The 12,125-nt window shown below is 30.5% G+C and overlaps 1 protein-coding gene across 2 annotated transcripts; it reads right to left on the bottom strand.

Annotated features, from left to right (window-relative positions):
- Positions 1 to 5,524: 5,524 nt before the first annotated feature.
- On the bottom strand, positions 5,525 to 8,422 carry LOC130825960 (BAG family molecular chaperone regulator 1-like). Of its 2 annotated transcripts, none has more exons than XM_057691416.1 (4): positions 7,438 to 8,422; positions 6,977 to 7,233; positions 6,708 to 6,854; positions 5,525 to 6,180 (listed from the first exon to the last, which is right to left on the bottom strand). In XM_057691416.1, exons 1-4 carry the CDS (start codon positions 7,733 to 7,735, stop codon positions 5,821 to 5,823), a joined length of 1,062 nt encoding a protein of 353 aa, XP_057547399.1. In that variant the 5' UTR covers positions 7,736 to 8,422; the 3' UTR covers positions 5,525 to 5,820. The 2 variants fall into 2 exon arrangements, with proteins under 2 accessions (XP_057547399.1, XP_057547400.1); XM_057691417.1 differs by having other exon boundaries at positions 5,525 to 6,086.
- Between the last annotated feature and the right edge of the window lie 3,703 nt (positions 8,423 to 12,125).

Below are 12,125 nucleotides of genomic sequence, written 5' to 3'. Positions count from 1 at the left end.
ATGCTATATGTTGCTGCTGTACTTGATCCTAGATATAAATGGGAAACTGTGGAATTCGGGATAAGACAAATGTACACAAAAGATAATGATGCTTCTGTTGTTTGTATGCGAGTAAAGAATGCCCTTTATGATTTATATAATGAGTACAAAGGCTTTCATTCCACATCTGCAACAACTAACCAAAGTGATGGTGCTTCAAGTTCTAGCAAAGATGTAGAACCTGGTCTTCCAAAAAAAGGACTTATGAGATCTAAGTTTAAAAAACTCAAAGAGTCTCGTGAGGATGGGGAATTGACTAAAACAGAGGTGGACAAGTATTTAGATGAGGTTACAGAAGAAGATGGAGATGGCTTTGATATTTTGACATGGTGGAAAAACAATACTTCAAGGTTTCCCATTCTTTCTCTTGTAGCTCGTGATGTGCTAGCCATTCCTGTATCCACAGTTGCATCGAAAAGTGCCTTTAGCACTGGAGGTCGAGTTCTAGATTCATTTCGAAGTTCATTAAGTTCAAAAATGGCTGAAGCTCTTATTTCTTGTCAAGATTGGCTTCGTGCTTCTTCTCTAAAAGTTGAGGAGTGCTTGGAGGATATAGCACAACTAGAGAACGGTATGTGATCTTTCATATCATGATTAGTATTATGTTTATTTTATAAAATTATATTTTTTAATTTTTTTTTTATTGTATAGAGTTATCGAAGATCAATTTGGCTCTTTCAGTTATTGATGTTCCTTGATGCAATGATGTATATTCATGGATGAAGTCGCTATTGCTGAGTGTTGACTAGTGACTACTATGAATTTACTTTATGTTCTATATTATAAAATTAGTGATGTACTTAACTATTGAAAATTTGTGATGTTTCGGATTTGATGATGTATTTTGTTTACAGATTATCGTTTATTTTAGATTCTCACTCAATAAAAATTTTTAAAAAAAATTTAAAAAAAAAACCGTAGACCAGACCAGACCAGACCGTTCTAGAACGGTCTGGTCTGGTCCGGTCTGGTCTGTTGACTAGTCTGGTCTGGTCTGAAAAATTTGCAGACCGGAATTTCTGGTCTGGTCTAATTTTTCTGTCAAACCAAACCAGACCGGACCGTATTCAGCCCTAAAAGGAAGTGGTGGGCATGGTTATTAAAATCACGATTTCGATCTACGATTGTACGATCCAAAAATAACCAAGCGATTTGAGTCGTCGGTAGAATCGTAAGTTGGTAGAATCCTACGATTCTAGTTAAAATAAATTTTGTAGAGGTAAAATCATAATACGATTCTACGATCCTACGATTTAATAATTCAATTTTACAAATTTGTTCTTAATTTTTCAAAATTTTTCTTATGTACCACGATATATCATCTGAGATAGCTTAGAGGCTAAGGGAGTCTCGCGGAGCCATATTGAAGCAATACGAGATATGTACAATGGAGCATCAACTAACATACAGACACTCGTTGGGATTACAGAACATTTCCCAATTGGAGTAGGCTTGCATCAGGGATCGATACTAAGCCCTTTCCTTTTCGCAATCATCTTAGATGAGCTCTCAAAGTCTATCTGGGAAACTGTGCCATGGTGCATGTTATTTGCAGACAATATAGTGTTGGTCGCAGAAACTGGTGAAGAGGCTAATGTTAAATTAGAAGAATGGAAGGCAGTTTTAGAAGGCAAAGGATTGCGTATAAGCCGTACCAAAAAAAATATTTGAGAAGCAACTATAGTTGTAATGAGCAACATGATGATCCAGAGGTAATCATTGGAGAAGATGTGATTGCAAGTACGAATAAGTTCAAGTATCTAAATCTATTATCCAGAGTAACGGGGAGATTGATGGAGATGTTACACATCGTATACAAGAGGGTTGGCTTAAGTGGCGAGCAGCCACTGGAGTATTATGTGATAGAAAGGTCCTGGTTAGACTGAAAGGTAAATTCCACAAAATGGTAATTCGACCAGCATTGTTGTATGGGACAGAGTGTTGGCTCATTAAGAAGATTCATGAACAAAAGATGAAAGTAGCAAAGATGCGTATGCTGAGGTTGAAATAGCCCAAACCAGTGTAAACAATATAATAATATTGTCTACAAAGCATTGTGAAAGACTTATAGAAGTCTGGGCTGAATCCGATCTGTAGTTCGATAGCCATAGCAAACCAATATCGGAGTATTTAAAACTTTTTACATAATTAAGTGAATATTATTTACAAAACATTATAAAATTATTACAATTTAATTTACAAATATCTAATTTACATTTGTATTTCAAAAGAAGTCCTCGCCTCACACATAACACACTATACAAGTAGGCATCGTCTCCACATCAGAGCTAACCTGAAAATGGATCTATCCCCATAATGGATTGGCCCCCATCAAAGACTGTCAATAATTGAATTGTTGAGTAATCCGACAAACTATCACATTTATATACAAGTCATTAACAAAATCTCCAATCAAATTCTTTGCTCAATTAGTAACTATTTAAAACATTATTTTATCCAAATTCAAACTCTTTTAAACACACCGTTTGGTATCGACAGAAATACGACTATCAACCTTTAATTCATAACGAATCAAAATATGGCTATAACTTTACAAGTTAATAGTGAAATCAAAATACGGCTATTACTTTATAAGTTAATAGCGAAACAATACAGCAAATGAAACATATACTTTCATTGTGAAACAAACAAAACTTTATATACCAAACGTATTCATTCAAAACTCATATAAAAAACAATAATGTAACAACAGTTTAAAATGTGGGAATATATGGACCGTCAGGAAGTAGGCTTGATCTAAATCTTGAGAACACGGGTGATCGTCATCACCGAAAATACGGTTCTTGCAAGAACGAAACGGGATCAGGAGCTCGAGACCGATCCGAATAACCATTACCTATTATCAAACTATAGGATTTCACAATAATCCGGATATAAATATCTGTTGCCAATTCCCAGAAGTAGACATTTAAAAATGTCGAACATTTCAATATAAAACGAATCAATAAATCACTTGATTTTCTTTGAAATCAATAACCATAACTCATTTTCAACTTGATTTTCTTTGAAATCAATAACCATAACTCATTTTCATAGTACAATATATTTAAAAATTTCGAACACTAAAAATTATACAATTTTACTCAAATAATAGCAGCACTAATACCACACCTTATAAAACATAACTTGAACTTTAAAATACTTAAATTAAATTTAAAAGAAATTAGTTTGCTTGTGGGTTACCTTTATGAATAAATTCTTCAAACAAATATCAGATTAGATTACCAAAGAATTTCATTGATGCTTTTGAACAAACACTTTGTGTATATCAACTTATAACGCCAAAAGACAACAATCCAAATTCCCTTTTTACATCACCATTAATAATACTCAACAAACTCATATTATCCATAATTACCTGATAAAGAAATATAAAATAATCTTAAATACTTGATTAAAGAAATACCCAATTGAAATCTTAATTTGAACAATTAATCTAATAATTGACTATTTTTGATTTTCATGACAGTCTTTTCATATTTTGGACATAACTCTCTCATACAAACTCATTTTGGGGCGATTCAAGTGCCCACACGACCACAACTTGAAGCTCTACAAATCTTATGAGACACCAGGACCCAAAAATGGCCAGAAGAGTCTCGAAATCAGCCAAGAATAGAGATGACACAGAATCTGAATTTTTTTTCAAGAACTATAAATGAACTTTGCTTTAAAACTTTAAAGATGAATCAAAACCCCCAATTGTAATCCCTAATCAAATACTACCGCATGCATTAGAACTCAAAGAGCACCCAATTGAATCCAACTTCAATACTTGAAATGGTTACCCTATTTATGTAAAATAAAGTTAATATTCAAGTATACTTGATTTCTATTACCCAACAAACACTTAATACTAACTAAAACTTGATTTGGAGAAGATGAACTCAAAATCCCCAAACCCTAGTAATGGAACTCGAAAATGATGGATGAAAGGAGGGGTTTGATTTTCTTTTAGTTTAATTCAATAATAGAAAGAGAACTTACAATTTATAATTTTAAGTTTACTAGTATCATTTAAGAACAAAAGCTTCAATGGTGTTTGTGAAGGAACAAATGAAGAAAAAGAAGAAGATGGCTAGGAGTTGTTTCAAAAAGTTTGTATTTGCATTCTCTAGAATACTGACTTCCTACTCATAAAGCATGACTTTGTAGGAGTTGGATGACACCTACACTAATAAGTGTCATCAACTAGTAATTCAAGAGACACTTCCTCCCTATATTTACGCTTGACCCGTAATAGTATAATTTATCCTATATTATAAAATATGTTTGACTAAAATAAATATCGAAAGTAAAATAAAATAGTCATATTATTTTAGTTTATTCAAATGTCGCTTTAAATAAAATGAAGAAAACTTTAATTACAAGTCAAAATAATTAATAAAGCAAATTATCATCTCTAAAATAATATTATATCAAATTTTTATCGTATAACTTACTTTTTGTCCCAAAATAATCACGACTAATACCTAAATGTATTAAAATATTCTACTAAGTCCTAATAAAATACCACGCTTAAGAAATACTAATCCCAAATACACATAATTAATTACAATTAATTAAGTGGCTAATTTTTGGGCTATTTCAGAGGTGGATGTGTGGTAACACTAAAATAAATAGAATCAAGAACTAGGAGTTTAGAGAAAAACTAGGTGTTGCCCCATTATCTGCTAAAATGCGTGAAAATAGATTAAGATGGTTTGGACATGTACAAAAAAAGACAGCCAACTCCCCCATTAGAAGGATAGAAAGCATCATAGTAGAAGGTAAGAGAAGTCGAAAAAAACCTAAAAAAACGTGGGTAGAGCAAATTAAGAACAACTTGAGTGAGATGCGCCTCTCCACAGACCTGACTAAGTATAAGAATAGTTAGAGACGTCAAATCTATGTTATGGACCACTAATAGGCTATTTAATTCCCTCCTCATCTTTTTATTTTATCTTTCTATTTTTATTTTTTTTAGTTATGTTTTTATGTAACCATTAGTTTTTTTCTCTTTAGATAACATTGTTAGTAGTAAACTCATTTCCTCTTATATAGGGCTTTTTTCTTTTTGGGTAGAATAGACCATTTTCCTTTAGTCCTCCTTTAAAGAGAGTACTGGTATAGATTTTTTGTCATTTTACCTCACCCAGACCCTGACTTTGAGCGGAATATTGGGTATGATAATGATGACGACGACGACAATTTACCGATCCATCATCAGAATTACAATTAATAAATATTTTTCTATTTTATTTTTAAAGATGAAGTGAATGAAACCTTAATTAATAAACTTAAGTTTTTATTTAACACGTGTTTCCATTTGACCACCTGAAAAATAATAAAAAGTCAAATAAGACACATCAATTGAATAGGAGGGAGTGTTAATATTAATTTTTATGAATTTTAACCAAACACAACCAAAAATATTTATGATTAAAATAATATATCGATAAATATACAAAACCCCAATAAGACATTTGTTTAAAATAAAAGTGGTAAATAACACAAAATTGCATGTAGAATAGTAACAAAGTATATATCCAACTAATTCGATGAACAATTATAGTAATACTAATATTCCTCCATTTATTTCCCAAAATGGGGAGATAATAAGGGGGTGTGCTAACAAATCTAGATACATAAAAGAATGAACAAACACAAAAAAATCCCAATGGACAGAAATATTGGAAAATATCAAAAAGTAAAAATAATGATAAACATCCACACACATTGAATTAACATACTATGGAATATGTATAAGTTCCTCCTTACTCAAAAGTCCCAAGGGAACTTGGGGTTTAAAACTTTATTTGGAGTAGTTGATCCTGATGATGATGTAGAAGAGACCGGAATAAGAGGTGGCGCACCTTCAAACGTCTCCCATTGTGTTGTTACTCGAGTCCCAAAAGCCGAATGCGTCGATCGTTGTTGTTGTTGATGGTGGTGCGGTTGTGGCTTTAGTGGCGAGTGGCCTATATTATGCCTTTGCCGTTGTTGAGGGAGTGGTGGTTTCCCATTATGTTTGGCATGCCCATTTCCTAATTTATGTTGATCAACACCATTTGTTACTGGCATTGAATTTTTAAACTTTAGCATATCCAATGTTTCTACATACTTTTGAACTCTTCTCATCTACATTAACAACGGATTAATCAAGTGCCTAATAACGTGAAATCATATCATATTTCGATCAATTTGCTACATTTATAGGTAAGAGTTTTTTTATGGGTATGATACGAGAGTTTTATTATAACAAATGTAGCAAATTGTATGAGACGACACGAGACATGAAGGAGTACGAGGTCGATACCAACTTTATGGAAATAATTGTCCATTAGATAGGTGGTATTAAACGATGTTAATAAGAACGAAAATTACGTACATTTTGGTTGAAAAATCTCATTGTTACATTGATGATTATGCTTGTCTAACTTCAATCATCGCATTTTCTTCATAAAATTCATTCTAATGCATTACCGTTGGAAAATGTAAATATTAGATGGTAATGAAAATTTGTAAACAAAAAACTTTTTATTTTTGTGATTAAAGTTTAATATCACCAAGAAAATGACATACAACTTTTTATGAAATTTTATACTATAAATCATTCTATTACCATTATTTAGTACCACTAACCAAACGGGTCGTCAGGGATTTACCTGCATCTTTCTTTGCAATTTGACATCTCCATCTGCAACAATGCCATCTAATTTGATCAATTCATTCATCAATAACTCAATGAAATTTACAATATCCTTTTCTGCTACTCTTCCCCCTTTAGAGATCACTGATTCAAGAGCTGTCAACTGCAAATTACAATTTCAAATGATACTCACAATTAATAATTGCCTCAAATTCAGAACTCCAAATTTCAAGCATAATCAAAATCAAAATTCCCAAAGTTTGTAAAACCAAAAAAAAAAAAAACCTGAGTAGCAAGTTTGTCAACTTGTAAGCTGATCTGAGAAATTGATTTGGCAGCTTTCTCCATCTTGGCATTCTTCCTGATTTCAAGGTACCTTTTCTCCTGACTAATTGGATCTTCCACCAATACTAATTTTGATTTATCTTTAACACCAACAATATCCAAATACTCCTTTGAATCTCTCTCTTTATCCTTGTAATACACTTTCATATCTTCATGATGCAACCCTGTTGGCTCTGTTAGCATTTTCTTCAACACCCCTACATAAAACAAGTCAACTCACCATTACTTTACTTTCTCAAATAAAAAAAAAACATTTATTAAAAATTATTAGAAAACACACAAAATAACCCATTAAATTATATAATTAAAATTTTAAATACCCTAAAATTTTAACAATTTTGGCTTCCCTAACCTAACATTCATTTTATAATAAAATAATAAAATATTGTACAAATTGTTACCAAATGTAGCTTGAGAATTGATATAGATATCATGGTAAATTGAAGCATATTTGATTCGAACTCTAATAGTTGGTGGAGGCTTTGTATTTTGTTCATCATCCACTCTTTTTTGTACCAACATCCCACATGGACGCATCTCCCAATTTTCAGGTGCTTCTTCGCCTCCACCACAACTACCACCACCGACACCGACACCGTTACAGCCATTTATAACACCGGTGTGAAGGTGTCGGTCACCATTTGTTTTGTTAGCATTCATGGGTGACAGCCCTGTCAATTTAGTCCTCATTCTCATCATCTTTACTCCCAACTCCAAAACAGAAAATAACCCTTTTTAATTGTATGGTATAGAAATAAATGAGAACAACAAAACAAAAATTCTACTCTCAAAACTTTTCACTGTCACACAGTTTTAGTTCTTTTTTTTTTTTTTATTGGTATCCCCACCAAAGAAAAGACTAAGGGTAAATTTCAACTTTTACCCAAGAGAATCTATGGAGTTTATATACAGATCTCTACAAAAATTGAACAAAAATGAGAAATTTTAGCCTCCTTAGATCTCTGTTTTTTTCTCCTTTTTTGGGTCAAAGCTAGTAATGAATAATGAATATATTACTTGAGTAAATTTAATTTAATTATTGGAAGGGAATTGATGGATGAAATTAATGAGAAAAAAATTGAAAAGAAAGTAGAAGAAAATGGTGCAAGTAAAATTTAAGGGGTTGTTGGTTTATTCTGTCCTTCCTCAGCTAAAGATTCGAACTTTAATTTTGGTAGTTCTAGCTGGAGGAAGAGAGGGCTGGGGATAGAGAAAGAACATCCCAACTGGGAAGAAAGAGAGAATTCAAAAGATTTTAATATATTGGATTGACAGCAAACCAACCAAGTTGATGCATTGTATTCTCCTTGTTTATTAGAAATGTTATATTCTTGCTATGTGTTGATAGTCTATAGATGTATGTAAAAACATGTACTTCTTGTTTAGTAGGTTGTTTTAAATTGTAATTGAAATAAAATTAGTTTAATTTTGGTTGAAAAATCTCTTAACTATCTTGACGATTATACTTGTCGAATTTCAATCATCTCATTTTCTTGTAAAATTAATTTCATATCATTGTAAGAAGTGGTATTAGATGATAATGAAAATTTGTAAATTAGAAAAAAAAAATTTATGAAAGTTTCACCACCATGAGAATGAGATGCAACTTTTAATGAAATTTTACACCATAAATCATTCTTATTATTATCATTTAGTACCACTAATCAAACGAGCTGGTAGAGTAATGAGTATTCGAATATTAGGAAATAGGGGTAAAATTTTACAAAGTTTTGCAACACATTTTTCGGTGGGTTAGACTTAAGGGTGTTTAAAAATCTTCAATCTGAACTATTTGATTCGTAATATTCGATATTTGAATTTAAAAATTAAAAAGATAATCTAATTGTTTTAAAGGATGATTTGGATCGGATATCGGTTTTAAACTGGTTGTCAAATCTTAATCGGGTTAATTAAGAAACCAGATTTCAGGATATGATATATATGTGTGTGTGGGGCGAACTATGCTTGAGTGTGAACTATACGAACCCGTTACTTGATGGCAAAAAAGTGTTGCTAGTGTTTTTTTCTTGAATTTTTTATGGTTGAAAAGTAACACGTTTTTGCAAAAAAGTAACACGTTTTCAAAAGTGTTACTTTTCAACCATAAAAATTCAATAAAAAAAAATATTAGTAACATTTTTTGGCCAGAAAGTAACATTTTTACACGGTTTGTGTTTAAGCATAGTTCGCACTTGAATGAATTGATATTCACCATCTCATTTAAGAATTTGTGACTTTTTATTTTAATTTGTCTTATTAATTTTACACATATTTTAAAGAAAAATTTGATATTAATAAGTTAACGTTTTTCTCGTTCGTTGTGAATAATCCCACTTTTATATTACTTTCTAATAATCCAACATTTGTCTTTAGTTCGCCGTGAACAATCCAACATTTGTCTTTGTTTACTAGCAATATACCCTAATATTACATATCATTAGTAATATGGGCAAATGTATGACAAATGTTAGATTACTAGAAAATAATCAAAATTGATATCATTCACAGTAAAATGAGTAAAATATTATTGGATTATTAATTGTAGTTTTCCTTTTATGTAAAGGTTTCAATATTTTTTTCATCAATTAACTTAATTCACAAATTTTTATATGAGATGATCTCATGGTGAAACTATTTCTATTAGGCTGATTCATGTACATTTATTGTGTTAAAATAATCATGAGTAAATTTCACATTGGTGGCCTGAGGTTTAGCTTAATTTGATATAGATGTCCTAAGGTTTTCATAAGTACAAAGACGTGGCCTTTAACTTCAAACTTTGGTGAAAATATGTTTATTAGTAAAAACGAAAAACAAAAATTTATAATTGATATTTTTGTGGCCTTTAACAAAAATTTAAAATTTTGTATATTTAAATGTTCTTTTATAGGGCATTTCATTATAATACAATTATGTTAGCTAGTGAAATATGAACTAGTATTTGCAAAAAATTTTGTGAATCTTACAAATATTGGCTAGATCTATGTCTTTTAAAATAGGTTTGATTATTTTATATTGCTAAGACTACATTGAACACCATTTTTAAAATACATAAACAATAAGGTTTTTATTATACCTTTATAAGGATATCAAAATTATCATTAATAAATTACAATAGTAATTCAAATAAAATTTGTAGATTAACAAAACAGTTTATATTTTTTAGAATATTTAAATAATGAAATTCATTATGTTTTCTTTTTAAATTAATTAAATAAGATTAAAATTAAATATTATATGCCAAAAATATAATAAATATTTCAGTTGAAAATAAAATGAAAAATAACTAGTTTTAATCTTTTAATTTTACAAGAAAAAAGTTAATAGAATTTATGAAAAATTAAACAAAATATTTAAGAAGGAAATCCATTTATTGACAATAAAATATGTCATGTTTGGAAATGATGATTTTATTGGAAATTTGAAATTGACTTAAATTTATAATTTGGCAAATAAAAAATTTTCAATTTTGGATTTGAATCAAATTCAACCATTGTTTCTAAAGTAGTTAAAGTTGAGAATTTGAAAATGACTACCTAAACCTTGTCATTCTCAAATTTTTCATTTATAATTTCATAATTAAAAGTCATAATTTGAAATAAAATACTTGTTCCTAAACACTACATAATTAAATTTAAAATATATGCTTCCTAAAAAACAGATTTTCACTTAAGTTTAGAATTATTGACCACCCTTTTATTAGACCACCTAAGTGAAAGTTGACTAAACCTCCGGCTATCTATGTAAAATTTACTTAATAATCATTTACAATTTTAAAATAACACTGATTATTTTACGACACTAGCTGCACATAATTTCTTTATTTGTTTATTTTTATATTTTTCTTCCAAATAGCAAGTGGTACGTTCTGATATGTAGTTGACAGTGGGTTTTAGTGGGCTATGATTATGATGGATGATTAGAGTATGATATCGTTTAACAAGCTGCCACGTGGGTGTATTTGTGATTTGGTGCCGTTCAATGATTATTAGGAGTATTTTTATTTTATTTATTATGAAATTAAATGATGAGAAAAAGACATTGTACACGTGGATGGTAGAGGATTGAGGTTACAGGGTATCGTTGGCGGGGATTATTGCTCTCGATTACTCCTCTTCTAACCTTTTTGGTTTTGGAACTTTTCTGGGTACATTTAGAAAAATTATTCCTACTGAAAATTGAATCTTTATCAACAGGTATAACACAAATGTTTTTAAACATTAAACTAATTTAAAATTTTCTTAGGTTTGGATCTTAATTACTCTGTTGATCATAGATATGTCAATTACTTGAATATTTTTTCTTTCACTTTTATAATATAGTTTGCTTTTCAACAATTATAAAAACGATCAATTTTCCACCTTGGTATCTATTAAAAATTCACCTTAACCTAGAACAAAAAGTAATTTGTTCTTAATCTTCTAGAACTTTCACACCTTTGTCGTCAAACAATATGTGTGACGTCCATATGCGATCAACATCGATAATGTTGGAAATATTTCACATATGAGGAAGATCTCACATTGCTAAAAAGATTAACGTGAATTTGAATATAATACTTGATAGATGAATCTCTAAATACCATATGGTTTTGGGAAATAGAAAACTTTATCAAGTGTGTTGGTAAGTCAATGCTTATTACCCGGTATTACCCGAGGGTTTGTGGGCGTGTCCACACAAGTGGAACCATGGGATGATCATGTGACGAATTGTTACGGCCTAATAGATAGGACGACATTTGTTGGGTTAATTTTCTTCTCTGTCGCCAAAAGTTCTATTGCATAATTTTGAGTATAAAGGGTTTAACTATAAGTATAATTATACTAAGTATACTAAAGTATATGGAAAATACTATGAAAATAGTAGAGTCAAAAGTACAAAAAAATAGTAAAAATTAAAGGGTAAAAACCCATGTTCAAAAAAAGAAATAAGTAAATAAAGCAAAAATTGGTAAAACAAAAAAGCCCTTCGCGGCTTGCGAATTCGTAGCTCGGTACAAAAGTCCCCCCTCGCGACTTGAACACAAAAACTTTCTATTTTTTGGCTAGTTTTAGTCACGGGATGTGACTAAAAAGTGCATTTCAAGGTT

Source organism: Amaranthus tricolor, chromosome 10 (genome assembly GCF_026212465.1).
Source record: "Amaranthus tricolor cultivar Red isolate AtriRed21 chromosome 10, ASM2621246v1, whole genome shotgun sequence".
Lineage (NCBI taxonomy): Eukaryota > Viridiplantae > Streptophyta > Magnoliopsida > Caryophyllales > Amaranthaceae > Amaranthus > Amaranthus tricolor.
The sequence above is the reverse complement of the archived record's forward strand: the minus strand, read 5'-3'. Positions and strand labels throughout refer to the sequence as shown.